Source organism: Phacochoerus africanus, chromosome 12 (genome assembly GCF_016906955.1).
Source record: "Phacochoerus africanus isolate WHEZ1 chromosome 12, ROS_Pafr_v1, whole genome shotgun sequence".
NCBI lineage: Eukaryota > Metazoa > Chordata > Mammalia > Artiodactyla > Suidae > Phacochoerus > Phacochoerus africanus.
The window spans coordinates 49,533,471-49,557,027 of NC_062555.1; the positions used below are offsets into that span (position 1 = coordinate 49,533,471).

Here is a 23,557-nt window from a genome sequence, read left to right on the forward strand (position 1 = left end):
TATTATGGGCTTTATTTTGTTGACCGTTCTGTTTTCTTTCTTTTTTCTCTTTGTGTGCATTGCCTTGGTTCTACTGAATATCTTTATCCTATTTTCCTCCTCTCCAGGTCTGGAAATGATACATTCTTACTCCTATTTTTGAAAATGGTTAACTTTATGTTTTTAACATGCCCTCCTGACTTGAAGTTACCTAATCTCTCTCTCTGCCTCCTGAGCAAAATGGGCATTGCTGTTCCACTTAAACATTTAAACTTTTTAAAATTTTGAGAGATGTTAGTGTGACAAGAAGTTGAAAAAAGAATACCGAGAATTCGCCTGTATCATCTACTCTGCTTCCGCCACTGATAGCATCTTATCTCACCAGAGTACATGGTCATAACAGGGAGCTGGCATGGATACAATACTGTTAACTAAACTACAGATCTTATGACTCTTCCGTTTTTTAACTTTCCACCCCCAGCACAAAGTTAGACCTGATTTACTGACATTTGTCCACTTCTCTCGGCATAGACGCTTAGCCCATTGATTCTTCTCGACTTTACTTTCTTGCCAAAGTAACCCTTTGAGAAGTTCTTTCACTGGGATTTGGGAGTGGAAAACTCCAAGTCTTTGTCTGAAAGTGTCATGAGCTCACCTTTACCCTGCATAGTAACTTAGGTAGGTTGTTTTAGCATTTAGGTTGTTTAGATTAATAGCTCTTCTCTGACAGCAGGTTGAATATGATTGCATTTCCTCCTGGACTTGGTTTTTGCCTCTGGAATTCATATTAGACTTATTTTTTTTTCCAAGTGGGTACTCTATGTTTTCTCTCTGATTTTAAGATCTTCTCTTTATCTATGGTATAGTGTGTTGAGATTTGAATTTTTTTATTAAAGTATAGTTGATTTACAGTGTTGCACCAATTTCTGTTGTACAGCAGAGTGACCCAGTCATACATATGTATACATTCCCTTTCTTATATTATCTTCTATTTTGGCCTTTCCTAAGAGACTGGATGTAATTCCCTGTGCTGTACAGCAGGACCTCAGGGCTTATCCATTCTAAATGGAATCGTTTGCATCTACTAACCCCAAACCTCCATCCCTCACACCCTTTTCCCTCCCCCTTGGCAACCACAAGTCTGTTCTCCACGTCTGTGGGAGACTTGGATTTGTCTCATTGGTCCCTGTGGGTTTCTTCATTTTAGGGATTTGTATCTTTCCATTATTTATGTATTTATTTTGTGGTCTTTCTTTGGGCTATACTCGCAGCATATGGAGGTTCCCAGGCTAGGAGTCGTATTAGAGCCACAGTGCTGGCTTCCGCCACAGCCATAGCAACGTGGTATCCAGGCCGCATCTGCGACCTACACCGCAGATCATGGCAGCACTGGATCCTTAACCCACTGAGCAAAGCCAGGGATTGAACCCGCATCCTCATGGATATTAGTCAGATTTGTTACCTCTGATCCACGGTGGGAACACCTGAATCCTCTTGTTCTTTGTTCACAGAATTTTGATCTTTCATTATTGATTCTGTTCTTTTGTCTCTTAAATCAAGTCAACATGCTTATTTTTATTTTTATTTTCCAGATTGCTTTATTATGTGAAACTATTGACTCTCCCTTAAAACATTTTTCTCACCTGGCTTGTAATTTTTGATTGTGAATTCATCCCCATTCCTATTCCAACCCTCAAATGCCATTGTCTTGCAAGACCTGGATTGTGGAAATATTTCTGTTTTGTGGTTTTGTATTTTATTTCTCAAAGTGCCTGCAAAATTGTCCTTTTGTAGACCATTTTTTTAAAATTGTTTACTGTTTTTTATTTTTTTAATGGTTGCACCCATGGCATATAGAAGTTCCTGGGCCAGGGATTAAATCTGAGCCATAGCTGCAACCTACACTGCACCTATGGTAATGCCTGATCCTCTGGGGATTGAACCCATGCCTCCACAGTGAGCTGAGCTGCTGCAGTCAGATTCTTAACCCACTGTGCCACAAGGGAGTTCCTTGTAGACCATGTTTTATTTTTTTTGGGGGGGGTGGGCTGTAGATTCTCACACAGTGTAGGTAACCCAAAGTTGGGACCCACACCCATCTATGGCACACTCTTAGTCTTTATTTTCACACAGAAGAATTTTTTTCTTCCTGTGTCCAGAATCCTGGGCAGGTGACAAGAATATCTGTCCTTTCCTGGTTCTTTGGGTGGAACTTTCTTGCTCTCATTTCACAGAGGAGCTACCTTTAGTGGGTATCATCTTTTTTTGGAGGGGGGGGGGCCCACATCTGCAGCATATGGAGGTTCCCCCGCTAGGGGTTGAATCGGAGCTACAGCTGCCAACCTATGCCACAGCCATAGCAACGCCAGATCCGAGCTGTGTCTGTGACCTGCACCACAGCTCACGGCAACACCGGATCATTAACCCACTGAGCGAGACCAGGGATGGAACCCACAACCTCATGGTTCCTAGTCAGATTTGTTTCTGCTGTGCCACGAGGGGCACTCCAGTGGGTATCATCTTGATGTGAGGATTTCAGTTTTGTCTCTCTGCCTCAGGGGGGCTGATGGCAAATATCTGATGTGTGTGGACATTCATTCTCCAGTCCCTGGACTCCACGACCTTCATCTGAGTCTGACGCATGGCTGGGCAACCACCATCTCAGCTTGAGCATTTTCCGTTCCAGTTTTTTCTACTATTTACTTTCAAAATCAGGAGCTTTCCCCTTCTTTCTCTCTCAAACTTTAGTATGTATTTTCTGTCTTCTTTTCTTTTTTTTTCTTTTTAAGGCTACACCTGTGCAATGTGGAAGTTCCCAGGCTAGGGGTCAAATCAGAGCTGTAGCTGCTGGCCTACACCATAGCCACAGACACATGGGATTGGAACCAAGTCTGCGACCAACACCACAGCTCATGGCAATGCGGGATCCTTAACCCTCTGAGTGAGGCCAGGGATCTAACCTGCATCCTCATGGATACCAGTTGGGTTCTTAACTGTTGAGCCACAACAAAACTCCAGTAGGTTTTTATTTAGCATTTCTGTGAATTTGAAGTGTAGAGGAGGAACCACACCAAATCATGTTACCAGAAGCTTGGTAAGTACTGTCCTGAGACCAGACGATCCAGCTTTATTTATACTCACCATCTATGACTAGTCTCAGTGTGTGTAATGAGCCCTATTATTCTGCAAATTATTTCCTCTGGTTACCTCTTCTAAAACTGTGACTAACCATTTTGTGCAAATGTCTCTTCAGTAAACATTTCCTAAATCGTTTTTGTTGGAAGTTGCCTCAGAAGTTGAGAGACTATAGTTTGGATATAAACAACAGGGCCCTACAGTGTTGCACAAGGAACTGTATTCAATATCCTGTGATAAACTATAATGGAAAAGAACCTAAAAAAAAATATGGGTTTAGGAGTTCCCATTGTGGCACAGCAGAAATGAATCCAATTAGGAACCATGCGGTTGCAGGTTCAATCCCTGGCCTTGCTCAGTGGGTTGAGGATCCAGCGTTGCCGTGAGCTGTGGTGTAGGTCACAGATGTGGCTCGGGCCCTGCGTTGCTGTGGCTCTGGTGTACACTGGCAGCTGCAGCTCTGATTGACCCCTGGCCAGGGAACCTCCATATGCCACGGGCATGGCCCTAAAAAGGCAAAAAAGCAAAAAAAAAAAAAAAAAAAAGAACATGTTTATATATATAATTGAGTCACTTTGCTATACAGCATAAATGAACACAACATTATAAATCAACTCTCCTTCAGTAAAATTAAAAAAAAAAAAGACATTGAGGAAACTTCCCCACCTCCACTTGGTGTCATAATTTGTCACCTGAGGAACAATGCACTTCTGTTTACTCTATTCACATAAATTATGTTCGTCGCATGCCAAATTATTCATATTTGTGTTCTTTATATACGTCTATTGTTTATGGACTTGTGTGTCATGAAGAGGAATGATTAATGTGCTGTCATAAAGATGCATGATAATCTGCTTGGTAACATTAACAGGGCTGGAAAAGACATGGTTTCTACTGCTATTTGATTGGACACACACTTTCGACGTTTGCAGAAGCAAACCAAACCTGTGAAAATGAGAAGGCTTACCTCACAACTGTTGAAGACAGGTACGCAAGGGTTTAAATTTTCTTAAAATACGTCCGATAATGAAACATTTCCAGAAAAGACGATCGGTATGTGCTCTCCATTTCTGAGGAAATGACATTCAGTCTTGAAGCAGCTTGAGTATCTGGCGTTGTCACTGCTGTGGTGCAGGTTTGATCCCTGGTCCAGGAACGTTTACATCCTCTAGGCTCAGCCAAAAGCAAAAACGAAAAACAAACAAGACAAAAACAAAAACAAAGAGAAAAAAAGAAATATTTTTGTTTGGATTCTTCATTGCAAACACTATTTTGCTGCTTTTAGTACCATAAAATAATTTTTAGAACCATTTGCTAATACGCTGGTAAATGTTGTTTATAGGTTTAACTTTTTAAAAAATGTAGTAGACCTCAAATTTTTTAAAGCAGAAAAGGTAAGTAAAATTTGTCATCTCACTTTCCGGGAGTTCCTCTTGTAGCACAGAGGTAATGAACCCAACCAGTATCCACGAGGATTTGGGTTCAGTATCCAGTGTTGCCATGAGTTGCTGTGTAGGTCCCAGATGTGGCTTGGATCCCAGCAGGCCGACAGCTGCAGCTCCAATTTGACCCCGAGCCTGGGAACTTCCACATGCTGCACATGCGGCCCTTAAAAAAAAAAGCAAAAAACCCCCCCCCCAAAATCTCACTTTCTATCTTTACTACCACCTCCAGCAACAAAAAAAGGTGGAGGGATTTATTGAATATTTTATTAAATCTTTCCAGTCTTCTTTCTTTGCTTGGTTTGCTAGACTAATAGGGCCAGAAAATGATGTGGACAGAGAGGTTTTTATGTAAATTTTATCCACTAGAATCCCATTCTTCTTTGCGATTTTAGTATTTACTTTTAAGATTTTATTTTTTATTTTTGGCCACATCTGTGCCTTACAGAATTTCCAAGGCCAGGGATAACCTGTACCACAGCAGTGATCTAAGCCGTAGTAGTGACAATACCAGATCCTTAACCACGAGGCCACCAGGGAACTCTGTATTTACTTTCTTCTACTTTTTACAAAGTACTAGATCAGGCACAGAAGACACTTAAAATAGATTTTTTAAAATGTCTGTTTGATTTGGAGTAAACAGGTAAAAATTATTGAGCTTTACTACAGTAAGTTATATTTATTTGCCATTCAAGGCAGACCCAATAAAGTGTAGAGGATGCTATTGATGATAAAAATTCTTTGATAAAATGAAAAATGTCATAGAATTTGAATAGTCTTTATAAGAGAACTTTATGTCCACATTCTTTTTTCATGGATAATTGGATGTCTAATACATTGTAACATTCTGATACAATGCTACCATCTGAAGATCAGAACATAGATAATTTTTATCTTGTGACAGGAAGTCAGCTGCACATAAGTATCCTGGGAGCATCTTTTGATCTGTACTGTTTTTTTTTTTGCCTTTTGTCTTTTTAGGGCTGCACCCAAGGAATATGGAAGTTCCCAGGCCGGGGGGTGGATCAGAGCTGTAGCTGCTGGCCTACACCACAGCCACAGCAATGAGGGATCTGAGCCATGTCTGTGACTTACACCACAGCTCACAGCAACACTGGATCCTTAACCCACGAGGGATTGAACCCTCATGGATGCTAGTCAGATTCATTAATCACTGATCCACATTGGGAACTCGCTGATCTGTACTGTTGATCTTTGAGTTTGCTACAAGAAATGTGCCTATGTTTTCTATTTCAGGTTTGCTGCAGTTTTGTTGTTGTTGTTGTTGTTCTGTTTTGTTTTGGTCACAGTGGCAGCATGCGGAAGTTCCTGGGCCAGGGTTCGAACCCATGCCACAGTTGAGACCTGCCCCACAGCTGTGGCAGGGCTGGATCTTTTACCCACTGATCCACCAGGGAACTTCCTGGGCTTCCTTTTCTTTATGTGTTTTCTGTGATCCGTTTGTTCAGGAACTCACCCACTCTGTGGTTCAGTTTAGTTTTTTGATGTTTAAGAACATTTGAGCTGGTTCCTTTTCTCTCTTCTTTATTTTTTAATTTAATTTAATTTTTTCTTTTTGGTTTGTTTGATTTAGGGAATGAAATCGTTTAGACTGGGGTCAAACAAATGTTCTGGTATTGCGGCTTTCTCTCCATTTCCCCCTCTTGAGTCATCTGCACCCCCCTTCTTACCTGGAAACTGTGGACACCCCTTTTCTTTTGCTCCAATGAGAGAATTGTGCGTATGTTGCTGCGTCATTTTCTATTTGTCACTTAAGACCAACTTTGCTTTACTAACCACATTGTATTATTACCAGATTGCACCAAATTGAAGGACAAGATGCAGAGGGAGAGGAAGTGTTGGAATTTGTGATTCTACTCCCAGTTCCTTCTAGAGATTGAATTTCAGCTTCTCTCTTGATGATTTTCTCTTCTGTTGCAGAGCTGAGAGAGATATGAGATGGAAATTGAGGGGGGAAAAACCACAAGGATTTTGTGATTGTGTTATACTTGATAATGTTGCAGCTTCTCAACCTACTTAACCAAGAATTGTGTAGAGCATGTGGATATTTGAAAAGTGGACTGATTTTTAAACGATGTCATTTTAAAAGGCTATAGTTTCTCCTTTGCGTTTTCAGAGTTCTCATATTTTGAGAGGGGCAGAAGGGCTGGTGAGCAATAGAGAGAAATGGTTTGGTTGCATGTGAATGATTTTATTCAATCAGCTGCATGATATTTTTGCTTCATAATGTCATCTTTTCCTTAGTCAGGATGGGCATAATTTAAATGACATAAAAATAAAACATAATAGGTTCGAATTGCCAACTAAATCATAGCCAGGCATACAATTGAGATAGTCTGTAGTAACCTACATGGGAAAAAAGAATGAATATACATATATGTATAACTAATTCACTTTGCTGCACACCTGAAACCAACACATTGTAAGTCAGCCATACTACAATAACAGTTTTTAAGTTAGAGAAATTCACATTTTTCTAAAATTTAATTTTGTATTTCTTTATTTATGTATTTATTTTTACGGCTGCACCTGCGGCATATGGAAGTTCCTGTGCTGGGGTGGAATCAGAGCTGCAGCTGCCGGCCTACACCACAGCCATAGCAACGCCAGATCCGAGCCGTATCTATAAGCTACAGCGCAGCTTGCAGCAACACTGGATCCTTTACCCATTGAGGGAGGCCAGGGATCAAACCTACATCCTCATAGAGACAATGTTGGGTCCTTAACCTTCGGAGCCACAACAGGAACTACTATTTTTATTTTTTATTTATTTTTTAATTAATAAATTATTATTATTTTAGATATGAACAAGCCTTTCTGACTAGTTTGGTTGGATTGAGGCCTGAAAGATATTTCTGGACAGGACTTTCAGATGTACAGAACAAAGGGACCTTTCAATGGACCATTGCAGAAGGGGTTCAGTTCACCCACTGGAATACAGATATGCCAGGTATGTGTCGGGCTTTGGTCTTGGGTTTGCATTCCCTCAACATGTCCATCGGGCTAAGCCTGTGATTCCTTCATGTACTTTTCCCAACAGACTTATGTAAGTGAATTGTGCTTTTAAAATTCTGTTTATTTATTTACTTACTTATTTGCTTCTTTATATCTATTCATCTATCTATCTGTCTGTGTGTCTGTCTTTTTAGGGCCACACCTGCAGCATATGGAAGTTACCAGGCTAGGGGTCAAATTGGAGCTTCAGCTGCCGGTCTACACCACAGCCACAGCACCACCAGATCTGAGCCAAGTCTGCAACCCACACCACAGCTCATGGCAACATCAGAGCCCCAACCCACTGAGTGAGGCTAGGGATCAGACCTGCATCCTCATGGATATCAGTCAGGTTCATTACCACTGAGCCACGACGGGAACTCCCCAAATTTTATTATTGTATATTTCATTATCTTTTTGTTTTTTTCTTCTTCTTTTAAAAATGTTCTCATTTGTTGGGAATTATCTAAGGACAAAAGGAAGAGAAAACTGCTGGGTTATCTGATACGGCTCCAACTGAAATCTTTATGAGATATAAATGAAATCCCACATAGTCCCAAAGATCCCACATAGTTCACTTATTTCTGAAAACTTAAAACTGTCTTCAAGGGGTATAAAACTTTTCAGTGCATCTATGAATAGAAATAGGACTGGGCTTCAATGGTGCAGCAAGATTAGCGCTTAGGGGACACTCCTTATTTCTACATCTTGAACGGGCCACCCTGGTTAGTCCTTTTTATGCCCTGGATTGTCTTTTCTCTGTATAAGAAACCAACAAGATAAGCTTAGTACCCTCATGGTAAAGACAAAGTGTAAACTAGGACTTGGAAAACTTTTGTGACTAGAAATCTTCCGAGCATGGATTCAGACTCATCTTTGAAATTCCCAAATCTGTGCTGTTTGCAGTAACATCATCCTCCCTCTATATTTTGATTTGCCTTCTTTAATGAACAGTTTCCGAAATAGACTCTGAAAGAGTCTTTGCTTTCTCGACGCACTGGTGTCACAGCCTGTGACATAATTCAGCATGAGCCTACTCGGGAAATACATCTTTTATAGCATGTTTTTCATTGTGCCTGGATAAAAAGCTAAGGTAAAGCAGGAGTAATATAGCTAAGTGCATGAACTTACCCCTTGGCCTAATAAGTCCTAATCTTCAGAAGTTCCTTGAATTTGTATTCTCAGCTGTCAATAAGGAAAATAGATCAGTAGTTTGGATAGTGTGATTTTTGTTTATTGAAAAATCATAAGCCTGAAAAATAGTAGGATTTCAGGGTTTTTTTTTCTTTTTTTCTTTTTCAGGGCTGCACCTGCAGCATGTGGAAGTTTCCAGGCTAGGGGTTGAATCTGAGCTGCGGCTGCTGGCCTACACTGCAGCCACAGCAACACCAGATCTGAGACACCTCTGTGACCTACACCACAGCTCGTGGCACTGCCAGATCTGTAACCCACTGAGTGAGGCCAGGGATTGAACCCACATCCTATGGATACTAGTCGGGTTTGTAACCTGCTGAGACACATTGGGAGCTCCTCAGTTTATTTTTAAAGAAAAGGGAAGCATATTAAGAGCTGAGGACACACTTTCTTTTTTTTAATATTGGTAACAGTGGTGATTCTTACTCTCCAGCCAAAACTCCTTAACATTGCTGGTAGTGATCATTTAGCAGTAGGATTCTGAGAGATTAATCTTGGAATGTCCTTAGGGAATAAAAATGCATCAAAGCAGAGCCATAGGGAATTAGTGACTTTAGAGAAAATAGAGAAAACATTTTTGGGAAAGAGGTACCTGCCCAGAACTTTGAGAGTTACTTTTTCTTCTTCTTCTTCTTCTTCTTTTTTTTTTTTTTTTTGGTGTGTGTGTGTCTTTTTGTCTTTTTAGGGCTGGATCCCCAGCATATGGAGGTTCCCAAGCTAGGAGCACAATCAGAGCTGTAGCTGCTGGCCAACACCACAGCCATAGCAACTCGGGATCCAAGCCACGTCTGCGACCTACACCACAACTCATGGCAATACCAGATCCTCAGCCCACTGAGCAAGGCCAGGGACTGAATCTGCATCCTCATGAATGCTAGTTGGGTTCATTAACCACTGAGCCACGATGGGAACTCTGAGAGTTACTTCTAAACACTTACTGTCTTTTAAAGAACAATAATATATTAGCTCATTTTAGCAGCAGGAATCCTAATGTTTTCAAAGCTCTTAGTTAATTATGATTTTGACATAATCATGACATCATCATGCATGATTGGAAAATTATAGACTGTGAAGCTTGGTAGAGTCTCTTTTTATCTTATGTACTCTTTTTATCCATTAAAGCTGGCACGCACCACAACTCTGTCAGGGAGGTAGTGATACTTGCATTTTACTGCATCTTTCTGATGAGGAAGTGAGCTTGGATTAGTTGCATAACTGATGTAAAATCTTAAGCTCAGGCGGGTCTCATTTTGAAGTCTAAAAAATTTCTGTTCTGGAATATCTACATGGACCCTGGGGGAAGGGAAGAAACGAATCTTATTTTTTCGTTTTAAAAGGAAAGAAACATCAGAAAACCATTGTATTTGTCATTATGGTAAATTTTATCATACTAAAGATGTTGTATCATTAAATGTCTATGGGAGGGGGGCAACTGGCCAGATGTTAGAAAGGCTAAATGTTACCAAATCCCTGACATTCGAGATGATAATTCAGTTGGGGACACAGGCGACAGAAATGAAAGGTAAATAATGTTTCAAAAATAGCACAAGTCAGAGTTCCTGCTGTGGTGCACTGCGATTAGCAGCATCCGTGCAGCGCCAGGATGCAGGTTCGATCCCCAGCCCGGCCCAGTGGGTTAAAGCATCCAGCATTTCCTTAGCTGCAGCATGGGTCGCAACTACCGCTCAGATCTGATCCCTTGCCTGGCAACTCCATATGCTGTGGGGTGGCCAAAAAAGAAAAAGAAAAATAGCACATATCACTTGCTAAAGTCTTCAGGATCTCTGTGTTATCTCATCATGTGTAGATTTCGTCACACAACGTGACATTCAGATTTGAACTCTCTTCTGTGAGCATGGCCGGCTTTCGCTGTGTCACCTGTTGAGTGAATTCTACTTTGTCACCTGCAGGACGGAAAGCAGGGTGTGTTGCCATGAGGACTGGGGTTGCTGGGGGCTTATGGGATGTTTTGAGATGTGAAGAAAAGAACAAATTTGTGTGCAAACACTGGGCGGAAGGAGTAACTCGCCCACCGGAGCCCACAACAACCCCTGAACCCAAATGCCCAGAGGACTGGGGCACTTCCAGTAAAACAAGCTTGTGTTTCAAGGTAAGCAGCCACTGCTAAGCTCTTAAAGACTTTGGAATACGCTTTGGCCTAAAGAATCACCCTAACAAAAGACAGACACAAACTCACAGATTTCAAAACCAATCTTTTGGTTTCCATTGGTGAACTGTTGCAGGGAGGGAGGAATTGGGCAGGTGGGAATAACATATATGCACTACTGTATAAAATAGATAATTAACAAGGACCTACTGTATAGCACAGGGAAATCTACTCGATAGTTTGTAATAACCCATATGGGTAAAAAGAATGGATATATATATATGTATGATGGATTCCCTTTGCTACACACCTGAAACTAATACATTGTCAGTCAACTCTACTCGAATAAAATTAAAAACAAAACAAAACCAGTACCCAGGCTCCACCTGTGGAAATTCTGATTTTATTGATCGGGAAGGGAGTGTGGGGGGTCTGTTTTCTTTAAAAAGCTCTCTTTGGGTGGCTGCTGAGGACCAGTTGCATTTAGACCAACAAATGCAACTCAAAGCTGCCTTTCTTCGCCTGCTTTGCCTTCATCACCTCCTCCTCTTGGCATCTTTTCTCTCTCCCATGCTTCTCACTCTAGTCTGAGCTCACACTTGTTTTTATCATGCTACAGCTTGATGTGGGGTCTCAGTTCCCAGACCAGGGATGAAAACCAAGGTTGTAGCAGGTGTCAGCGCTAAATCCTAACTGCTAGACTGCCTGGGAACTCCCACATGCCTTTTTGATCTTAATGAAAATGAGTGATGTGATCCTATGGTCTCCCTTTTTGACTTTGTTCTTGGAGCCCAAGCTTCGAGCTAAGTGAATTGATGAACCAATCCGCAATCTCGCCCCATGGGAATCCTGGGGAGAGCACTTCCTTGTTCTGATTTAGCCCCTGATTATTATGCCTGGTGGGAGCTGAAGGATTGCTAGGTAGGGGCGCAGGGCCGTTCGGTGTCCTATAAGTGGCAATCTGACATCCATCTTTTTAAAAAATTGGACTGTAGTTGCTTTATAATGTTTCAGGTGTACAGCAAAGCGATTCAGTTATATGTAGACACATATCCACTCTTTTTCAGATTCTTTTCCCATATGAGTTATTACAGGATATTGCATTCCTTGTGCTGTATAGTAGGTCCTTGTTGGTTATGTATTTTATGTGTAGTAGTATGTGTATATTAATCCCAAACTCCTCATTTATCCTTCTCCAACCCCCCTGTTTCCCCTTTTGGTAACCATAAGTTTGATTTCAAAACAAGTTCTTTTATATTATTTTTAATTAGAGTCCACCTAGAAGTGATGTATGGTATTGCCTTTGACTTCCTTCACTTAGTATGATCATCTCTAGGTCCATCCATGTTGCTGCGAATGGCATCGTTTCCTCCTTTTTATGGCTGAGCAATATTCCATTATCTATGTACCACATCTTCTTTATCCATTCATCTTCACCATTCAACATTTTGGTTGCTTCTCCTATCTTTTTAGATTCTCTGCTCAGTAAGTATCGGTCATAGCATGTGCTCCAACTGTTGTTCAATTATCCAAAAAAAGATAAGATACTGAAGAACACCATCTACCCAGTGTTGGAAAACTGCCAGGTTACTCATTGTTTAAATGAAACAGGATGAAAAACTGTAGCACAATCTTAGGGAGGTTCTTCTCCTTAAAATTTTCTCTCTTCATGTTTGTTTTCTCTATGTCCAAGCTTCTTTCCTTCTTTTTATCTCAGTGTCACTTTTTGTACTTAACTGCATTAAAATTGTCTTCGGCAAGGAGCTATATGCCCAGTCCATATGCTTAAAGCGTCTAAGCTTTCAATCTAATTTCTCCTGTGCTAGAAAATAACTTTCTTTTCTAAGGTTTCCTCAACAAAATCATCCCCCAGATTTTGTTACCCAAATATTCACTCACAAATTGATTTTCAGCTGAGAGGACTGTATTGTTTGGGGCCATTGTAACGTCTTGCTTTTCTATAAATGAAACCTCATCAGAAGTAGGTAATTATTTTTCTTGGTTTGATAAGCTATAAAGTATACAATAAATTCCAAATCTCTATCACCCTTAGCTGTTTGCAAAAGGAAAACATGAGAAGAAAACGTGGTTTGAGTCTCGAGATTTTTGTAGAGCTTTGGGTGGAGATCTTGCTAGCATCAATAATAAAGAGGAACAGCAAGCAATATGGCGGCTAGTAACGTAAGTATCTTTTCCATATAATATTCTTTTCTTTGACCTATTGGGCTAATGATGTTGAGAAAATTCTCATATTTCCAAAATCGTTGGTCCCTTAAGTACATATACCATATCCCAAATCCATGGGCACTTTTTGATGTAGTTTCACTTCTAAATGATTTAACTTTCTAGATTTAAATCCTGAGATGAATTGCCCTACAAAAGTATAAGCTACTCAATATATATCATTAATGAATAAATGAAGGAGCATCTTTCACTGCTTTACAGTTATTCTCAAATCATTCTCAGTTGTTTTCAGGGTATTTTTGGGTTGTACCAAAATGCATAACTGTTGTATCATGTTTATTTTAGTCCTTGAGTCCCTTTACCTGTGTAATAACTAACATGTTAGTTATTTGAGGTCATTTTCATATTTGATTAGGACGCATTGGTAACCACATTTAGTTCATGTAGTTCATAAGCTATCTTGTATGTCACAGGGCTAGTGGAAGCTACCATGAGCTGTTTTGGTTGGGATTGACCTATTCAAGTCCTTCTGAAGGTTTTACTTGGAGTGATGGATCTCCTGTGAGTAATTTGATTATATAGATCATATTTTTACTTTATCGTGTATTTCATTTGATGTTATCCTTTGGCTTAATCCACGTTTTTGGTAAGATAGGGTATTATGATAGCTAGAGACATTCTGTGCAAAAATAAATGCTCTTTGGGGATCATTGTCGTGCCCCTGCTCCCATATAGTTCTATTCACTCAAGATGTATCCAGGGTGGACTAGATGAAAAAATTAGGAAACTCATTCCTCTAGTTTATCTAAAATAATGTCTTCATTCTATCAGGTCTAATTGGTATGCAAGCTGCTACACTTCTTAAAAATTGGGTGTTCTCTGACCTCTTCTAGGTCAGGAGGTGTGGAGACAACTTCTGATAATGTATTAAAAACCTTTAGGCTTGGTCGGACTTCTCATTCTCAAGAATAGAAAAGTGAGAGGTTGTGGCACCTACTGGCAACGTTGAGCCCTGCAGTCACCATAGCAAGTGATTTGGTGTCGTTTCAGTTTTCTGTTCTCTTACAGCCCATCACCAATTTTCAAGGCATGGGGGTAGGGTGGATTGTTTGATGGCTCCATTGACAACTTGGATTTTATATTTCAATCTCTAGAAAATAGATCATAATGCTTATTCTACAGCCTTAGGGGCAATGATTCATTCTGAAACTCCATAAGGAACCTACTCTCAGCCCTCCATTTATTCCTGCTGTGCCTTTTCATAAAGTTTGGTAGCTATGTTGACACCTTTCTTAAGTCTTTGTCTTTCATAAAAAGACCCAATTATATTTCTTTTTTTTTTTTTCTTTTTATGGTCACACCTGTGGCATATGGAAGTTTCTGGGCTAGGGGTTGAATTGGAGCTGCAGCTGCAGGCCTACACCACAGCCACAGCAATGCTGGATCTGAGTCACATCTGTGGCCTATGCCACAGCTTGCATCAAAGCCGATTGTAGCCTACAGAGCGAGGCCAGGGATCAAACCTGCATCCTCATGGACACTATGTCGGGTTCTTAACCTGCTCAGCCATAGTGGGAACTCCCTAATTATGTTTCTTCATCCTACCACTCCAATGAAAAAAACGTTTCCAGCATCACTGTGACATAGTTCCCTTTAGGAAGGAGTTACACAGTTAGAAACTCCCAGCATTGAGAAGTGGTACTTTTTTTTACCAGATTTTTCCTGTATACAAATCCCACTTTCGTGGCCCCTGGATTCATTCTCTTTCATAAGAAGAGTAGGAATTCCTATTGTGATTCAGCAGTAACGAATCTGACTAGTATCCATAAGGATTCAGGTTCAATCCCTGGCATTGCTCAATAGGTTAAAGATCAGTGTTGCTGAGAGCTGCTGCGTTGGTCACAGACACAGCTTAGATTCACCGTTGCTGCAGCTGTGGTATAGGCCGGCAGCTACAGCTTTGATTTGACCCCTAGCCTGGCAACTTCCTTATGCCACAGGTGTGGCCCTAAAACCCAAAAGCCAAAACCAAAACCAAAGCCCAAAAAACCAAACCAGGAGTTCCCGTCGTGGCTCAGTGGTTAACGAATCCGACTAGGAACCATGAGGTTGTGGGTTCGATCCCTGGCCTCGCTCAGTGGGTTAGGGATCCGGCGTTGCCTTGAGCTGCGGTGTAGGTTGTAGACGTGGCTCAGACCCTGCGTTGCTGTGGCTCTGGCGTAGGCTGGCGGCTACAGCTCCGATTCGACCCCTAGCCTGGGAACCTCCATATGCCGCGGAAGCGGCCCAAGAAACGGCAAAAAGACAAAACAATCAAACAAAAAAACAAAAAACAACAACAACAACAAAAAACCCAAACCAAACCAAAAAACCCAGGAAGAGTAAAGAACATTTTGGAATAATTTATAACATACTCTATTCAAGTTACCAAGTAACGAAAGTTATTTAGTTATTTCTTTCCCAGCTGTGTTCGAAAAACTGGTTTTCAAAGCAAATGTATTATGAAAAGGAGTACATGTGATTAAAAAATGTAAACTTTCCTTTTGTATTTGGCTAGACGTTGGCCTGATAGAAATGGCTCACGCTTGTAATGTGATGTTTCTCACGTAGGTTTCCTATGAAAACTGGGCTTACGGCGAACCTAATAATTACCAGAATGTTGAATACTGTGGCGAGTTGAAAAGTGACGCTGGTATGTCGTGGAATGATATTAACTGCGAACATCTTAACAACTGGATTTGCCAGATACGCAAAGGTATGATAACCCGCCCTCTCCTTCATCTCAGATTGGAGAACTGCCTTCCGGAGATTCCAGGATCTTCCCCTTGTTAGCAGAACCACACAAACAAAATAACAAAATCAGGGAACTGGCAGGGGGTCATCATTTCACAGGATAAGGATGAAGTTGCTGAGCAGAGATAAATGTTCCAAAGGAACGGAAGATCAAAAGGCCACCCGGGAATCCTGGACAAGAGTCACGTCCTCCAAAATAGTTCCCACAAGTCATGTCCCAGCTCAGGTTCTGGAGTCCAGCGAGTGGGGTGGGTGTGCTCCATCTAAGCAGAGTCATGAGCCAGTGATTTCTGTTGGGGATTTTCACCTTCCGACCTCTGGTAGTCATCCAGCAGGTGAATGTGCTCCTCAGTCTGAATGTGCTGAATGCTCATTTCTCTAGGAAACAGCCAACCAAAGAACGGGGTACCTTTTGTGGCCCCTGATTGCTGGGAGACTCACTATGTTATCAGTGGCCACCAATGGTCAATGCATACTTAGCATTCAGGGTTTATGACTCAGAAACTTCCACATTTTGCAGTTCCCGTTGTGGCTCAGTGATTAATGAACCTGACTAGTATCCATGAGGATGCAGATTTGATCCCTGGCCTCGCTCGATGGGCTGAGGATTCGGTGTTGCCATGAGCTGTGGTGTAGGTCGAAGTCGTGACTGTGATCCCACATTGCTGTGGCTGTGGCGTAGGCTGGTGGCTGCAGCTCCAGTTCCACCCCCTAGCCTGGGAACCTCCATATGCTGCGGGTGTGGCCCCAAAAATACAAAGAAAGAAAGTTCCACATTTCCAAATCATGCATGGAGGGCAGAGGAGTCAGTTTCTTCTGCTAAGATAAATGGAACAGACGCCCCCTACCCTTACAAGCCTGAACCCAAATAGACACCAGCTTCCTCCTTTGTAAACAGATAAACGGAACCACATCGCCCTCTGCTGTCAGGGAACCTTGGCCACTGTTTCTAGCTCTATTGCTAAAGATACTCTGTTGCACTCCTGGTGTCTCTCTGCTTATTTTCCTTCTACTTAGATGCCTGCTTCCAAACAAAGCTGCCAGAATGGAAGTTCTCATTCTGGCTCAGCAGTAAGGAATCCGACTGGTACCCATGAGGATGAGGGTTTGTTCCTTGGCCTTGCTCAGTGGGTTAACAATCCAGCATTGCGGTGACTTGAGGTATAGGTCACAGCCTTGGCTTGGATCCTGTGTGGCTGTGGCTGGACCAGCTACAGCACGGATTTGACCCCTAGCCTGGGAACTTCCATATGCTGTGGGTGTGGCCCAAAAAAAGAAAAAGAAAAGACACAAGTTGTCAGAATGGAGGAATAAATAGTGGCCAATTTTTCTTTAATGTTCCCTCTTATCTACCAAGGACTAGTTGTATTGTTAGTAGGTCTATTAGCATAGATACACATTAAACCAAAAGCTAGGAAACTTTTATTAGATTCCAACAAAGTCCAGGTATATCATTAATTTCTTGGAAAGAAAAAGATTTCATTTAACTTTTCATAAAACATACATTTAGTACGAATAAAGGGTTTTTTGTTGTTGCTGTCGCTGTCATTTTTGTCATTTTAGGGCCACACCCATGGGATATGCAAGTTCCTAGGCCTACACCACAGCCAAAGCCAACTCAGGATCCAAGCCTACAACCTACACCACAGCTCACAGCAACACTGGATCCTTAACGCACTGAACGAGGCCAGGGATCGAACCTACCCATGTCCTCGTGGATAGTGGTCAGGTTCGTTACTGCTGAGCCATGATGGGAACTCCGAATAAGGGCTTTTGGGAGAAAATATATTTTAGGAGTTCCCATTGTGGCGCATCAGAAACGAATCCGATTAGGAACCATGAGGTTGCGGGTTCGATCCCTGGCTTCACTCAGTGGGTTGAGGATCTGGTGTTGCAGTGAGCCATGGTGTAGGTTGCAGATGCAGATTGGAGCCAAGTTGCTGTGGCTGTGGTGGTGGCCAGCAGCTGTAGCTCCGATTGGACCCCTAGCCTGGGAAACTCCATGTGCCGCCAATGCGGCCCTAAAAAGGGAAAAAAAAAAAAAAGAAAAAGAAAAGAAAATATATTTTTATAAATACATAGCTCCTATTTAATGGTTTCAAATAATGAAAATTTAAAAGCTAATTATAACATGTGTTACTGTAAAACGAACATCTACTGAACATCTTTTAAATAACCCAAAACTCGCATATTTTACCCTATCTCTTTACACATATGATTAACTCCTTTCTGGAGTTGCGAAAATTAAAGGTAAGAAATTTAAGCCCAGATCTGAGATTTGAACCTAGACGTTTTGATCCCCAAAACTCATGTCTTCTTTCTTTTATGTGATGCTACTTGTTGTGCCTAAAAACCGTCTTCAAATTTCTGGTGGATTGCTGTACCTAATTTGTTTAAGTTTTTTAAAAAATTAATGTACAGTTGATTTACAGTGCTGTACAGCCAATTTCTGTTGTACAGTGAAGTAACCCAGTCGTGGAGGAAGAGGAAGAGAGAACCTCTTGTGTTTTTAGCTGGGTTGATCCACGAAAATAGTGAAACTGGAAGGATGTGTAATAGCAAGTTCAATAGAAATACAAGTTCAAGCACAACTGATAACTGATGTTCTTTTGTTTTCAGGACAAACACCAAAGCCTGAGCCAACACCAGCTCCTCAAGACAGTAGGTGTTTCCTTTTTTCCCCCTGATCTCCATATCAATAGCCCCCCCTTTCCTTTCTCAGTGAAAAAACAAAAAACAAACAAACAAAAACCTTACCCAAGGAAGGTGGAAAGAAGTTCTTTTTTTTTTTTTGCTTTTTAGGGCCATACCTGCGGCATATGTATGTTCCCAGGCTAAGGGTTGAATCAGAGCTACAGCTGCTGGCCTACAGCACAGCCACAGCAATGCCAGATCTGAACCACGTCTGCAAACTACACCACAGCTCACGGCAATGCTGGATCCTTAACCCACTGAGCGAGGCCAGGGATCAAACCCATGTCCTCATGGATACTAGTCGGATCATTTCTGCTGCGCCACAATGGGAACTCCGGAAGAGGTTCTTAATAGCTTTAAGAATCTAGTGAAAGTTTGGATCTTCTCATATATGCACAAACAGGGTTCATGAATCACATCCAAGAGTTTCATGGATTATTTTCGTTTGGCACACTTGGTGGCGGAGAGCTATACACCCTGATTCCATTGTGCTTCCGGAGGGCAGATACAACACCTCTGTTTCCCTGGGCTGAAATCAGTAGGACCATGCTCCCTCCAGAGGCTGTTAGGGAGAATCTATGTCCTTGTCATCACCAGCTTCTAGGGCTGGATCCCTTTTGTTGGTTCATGGCCCCTTTCCCCACCTTCAAAACCAGCAATGTCCTCTCTTCCTTCACTTGTCACCCTTCCCTCTTCTGTACTCAAGTCTCCCTCTAGAAGGATGCTTGTAATTTACATCCCAGATCCCAGCTGATCTAGGATAACCTCTCCATCTGAAGATTCTTTTTTTTTTTCATTGTTTTTTGTCTTTTTTCTTTTTTTAAAAAATTATTATTATTAAAGTATACTTGATTTACAATGTTTTTTTTTATCAAGTTCTGTTGCACAACAAAGTGACCAAATCACACACATTTCCCTGTGTTGTGCAGTAGGATGAAGATTCTTAATCACATCTACAAAGCACCTTTTTTCTGTATAAGCTAATACTGATTCCGGAGATGGAGCCCTGGGTTTCTCTGGGACTCTGATTGAGTCCACTATAGTACAGAAGCACAGAATCCTGTGGTTTGGAGGAGAAGCCTTAGGAGCCCTCCTGGTACCCAAATTCCTCCGTTCTCCAATTATACATTACAGCAACCCAAGACCATCTGTTCTAAATTCTTTGTTGCATGGAGATGACAGCTGCTCTCTCCTTGAACCTAGAATATCATGGGTGTGTATGTATCACCCAAGCATTCTCGCTCTGTGATCCTATTGATGAATGTAACACTGGGAATGCTTTCGCCCAATAATGATACATGAAACTTTGTTGAGAGGAAAAGTAGCTCGTTTTTGTTTTGTTTGTTTGATTTTTTTAGGGCTGCACCTGTAGCATGTGAAAGTTCCCAGGCTAGGGGTCAAATTGGAGCTTCAGCTGCTGGCCTATACCACAGTCACAGCAACTCCGGATTTGAACCACTGAGAACTCTTTTTTTTTTTTTTAACTAGTTACTTTTGACAGAGTTGATGCAAAGTAGATATTGGATTTAGGTAATCCAGTCTAAATTGATGTAACATCCTGTTCAGTCTGGGCTCTCAGTGTTGCATATAATTCTCATGGGGCTACTCTGCCCTTTGACTTGCATGTAGTGGACATACAAGATTCTTGAATCTGTCTAAAACTCATCACCTTTTTTTTTTTTTTTGCATTCATTTTTCAGATCCACCGGTTACTGAAGATGGGTGGGTTATTTACAAAGACTATCAGTATTATTTTAGCAAAGAGAAGGAAACCATGGACAAGGCACGAGAATTTTGCAAGAAGAATTTTGGTGATCTTGTTTCTATCCAAAGTGAAAGTGAAAAGAAGTTTCTATGGAAATATGTAAGAATATGATTAACTTAAGAATGGAACAGTGGTGGGCGATAAGCAAAGATAATGTGTATGATTGCTACCCCCTGGTGTAGTTTCAAATTATGTCCTGAATTTGAACCTTCTAAGGTCAGGGGTAAAGATGTGAGTGTGGGGGGAGGGGAGATGGGTGTTGACTGTCACAGAAATCCATGACCTGATTTCTGGAGTATTCAGTGCAGGATTACAGAGCCCAGAAACAGTGTTTGGACTGGGCCTTGTGAGAACCCAGACATGATGGCTTTGAGTTCACTAGTTTGATTTTCAAAGATTATAATGCTTATCTAGTTGGTACATGACCATCCTGGACTCTTCATGCAAAATACAAATTGATTATTAATTAAAAAATGTCTTAGTTGGACCAGCTTCTTAGTTAATAGATAGTACAGCTTGATTATTCACCCAAAACTCTTTCTTGGTTGTACCAAAATTTGAATGAAGGTATAATTAATTTTTTCCCAAGAATTCTTGGCTCACTCTTTCTCTTTACAAATCTGCATGGCATCTTCATTGTTTTCCAAAAAGGAGGTAGGAGGGAGAGAAGGGAAAAATAAGTTCAACAGTAATGAAAGATTAAAAATTCATCTAATTATAAAGATATTAGAGTCTGACCTCTCCATCTTTGTAGCTATACCATGGTTTGAAATTCTCAGGGTATTTCCTAATACTGCATAAATGTATAAATAAAATAAAATAAAATAATATGTATATATGTAGAAGTCTTTCCTTAGACACATAATCCCAAATGGCTACTTTGTTTTAAAAAAATGTTTTTAATAACATCTAATTACTAATGGGATTTCATATTATAGAGAATGACTTAAGGTCTTTGATACACAAATGCAGGTTGTTATATAACATGCATATTTTTCATTTTATTTTTATGGAAAACATTGACTATACAACCAAGTTTCTACATGAATGCCTCCTTAAAAAGTCCTCAAATAGACTGCTTTGTTACTATGTAGCTTTTCTTTAAGAATCTGCTTATTATTCAAACACAGATTGAACTCTATGTGAACTTCCATGTTTTAGGTAAACAAGAATGATGCACAGCCAGCATATTTTATTGGTTTACTGATCAGCTTGGATAAAAAATTTATGTAAGTAAATCAAAATAAAAGAGCTTTGCCTAGAACAGTGATCTGATGAATACTGAAAATTATGTTGAGACTTTTCTTTTGCTGAGTCCATTAAGAAAAATCCTTTTAGGCTCTCAATCTACAAAGCATCTTAAAAAAAAAATAGAAATTTTTTAGCATCTTGTTAAATATTTTCTACATTATAATTCTCAAATAAACAACTCAAAATCTGATTGACTCTTGCCAAATGTCACCTCTCTTTATGTTAGGATGTCATCACCTGTTATCATCTACAAAGATGGTGTCTTATAAATACTGAATTTACTTGAAAAATGATTCCCATTTCTGCGACCTACACCACAACTTATGGCAACACCAGATCCTTAACCCAGTGAGCGAGGCCAGGGATTGATCCTCATGGATCCTAGTTGGGTTTGTTAACTGCTGAGCCACAAAGGGAACTCCCTGCACAGATCTTTTAACCACATATGTTCCATGCAAGTGCTATTGCCATTTTTAGCAACAGGGACCCAAATTCTCACTGATTATTCTGACAGATGAGAAATGTGTGTTGTTCCTCTGAACAAACATCCATTTTAGCCATCTCCCACAAGAGAGAGTTAAATTTTATGATCTCTTGGCCTCTTTCTAGTTCACAGCCCCTGAATTTGTATAATTGGCTCACCTACCTTAGGAGAAACCAGAGTAAGCATGAAGATCAGAAAATGGGAGTTCCTCGAGTTCCATTATGGCTCAGTGGAAACGAACCCAACTGGTATCCATGAGGGTGTGCGTTCAATCCCTGGCTTGGCTCAGTGGGTTAAGGATCTGGCATTACTGTGTTATGGGTATAGGTCACAGAAGCAGCTTGGATCCTGGGTTGCTGTGGCTATAGTTTAGGCCAGGAGCTGTAGCTCTGATTCAACCTCTAGCCTGGGAACTTCCATATGCTGCACTTGCGGCCCTTAGAAGAAAGAAAGAAAAAGAGAGAGAGAGAGAAAGAAGGAAAAGAGGGAGTTCCCACTGTGGCTCAGCAGGTTAAGGACTTGACATTGTCTCCATGAGGATGTGGGTTCGATCCCTGACCTCACTCAGTGGGTTAAGGATCTGGCATCACCTCAAGCTGCAGTATAGGTCACAGATGTGACTTGGATCCATTGTGGCCATGGCTGTGGTGTAGGCATGCAGCTACAGCTCTAATTCAACCCTTAGCCTGGAAACTCCCATATGCTGCAGGTATAGCCCTAAAAAAAAAAAAAAAAAAAAAAAGGAAAATCGGAAAATGGGCCTAATGAAAAACTCTGCATTCTCTGTCTTGCTCTGGATGGTTTTGTTTCATGGGAATCATGCTCAGGAAGTTCGAGGGGAAGATGCTTGCTTCTGGCCCATGTCCAGGGTAACTGGGATCCCCTTTTCTTCTCTCACTCTAAGAATGGAGGTACTCCTTCCAAGAAGAAAAAGAAGACAGGCTCGCTCAGGCATCTAGTTGCTGTGGGGGAGTTCACTGCCACAGGGAACTCCAGCTTCCTTGGGGGTTTTCCTTCCGGCATCTCTAGAAACCATTCTCTTGTCAGCTAAGGATCGCGTGCACCTTTTGTCTTGACCGATTTGCCTGTCCCCATCACTGGCTGTAGCCAAATTCTTGAATCGTTGGACTTTTACTAAATGTCTGAATTTTCTTTTCCAGTTGGATGGATGGCAGCAAGGTGGATTATGTGGCTTGGGCCGCAGGTGAACCCAATTTTGCAAATGATGATGAAAACTGTGTAACCATGTATACACATTCAGGTAGCTAAGATTATAATCTTCTTGAATTTGTCTTGTGGTGGAATAGGTCATTTGCTATAGTCCTAGGCTAAAAGCAGCACGTTGGGTATTTAGACAGAAAAGGAGCAAAGGTGAAGGAGAATTCTAATTTGAACAACATCATGTGCGTTTGTAAGGAGAATGGATGCCTTACGTTTACTCTGATAATGAGACACATTCTTCTTGCTTCTTTTCATTTTATGAAACATTGTTTCATGTTCAAGGAGGAAGATAT

The 23,557-nt window shown here is 41.0% G+C and overlaps 1 protein-coding gene across 1 annotated transcript in view; it reads left to right on the forward strand.

Annotated features, from left to right (window-relative positions):
• MRC1 (mannose receptor C-type 1) overlaps positions 1 to 23,557 on the forward strand; it is a 119,300-nt gene that overhangs the window by 61,294 nt on the left and 34,449 nt on the right. The window contains 10 exon segments of the mRNA XM_047755025.1: positions 3,986 to 4,101; positions 7,379 to 7,527; positions 10,676 to 10,875; positions 12,926 to 13,053; positions 13,530 to 13,617; positions 15,667 to 15,811; positions 18,469 to 18,510; positions 20,244 to 20,407; positions 21,470 to 21,537; positions 23,204 to 23,304. Coding sequence (XP_047610981.1) covers positions 3,986 to 4,101; positions 7,379 to 7,527; positions 10,676 to 10,875; positions 12,926 to 13,053; positions 13,530 to 13,617; positions 15,667 to 15,811; positions 18,469 to 18,510; positions 20,244 to 20,407; positions 21,470 to 21,537; positions 23,204 to 23,304 — 1,201 coding nt within the window.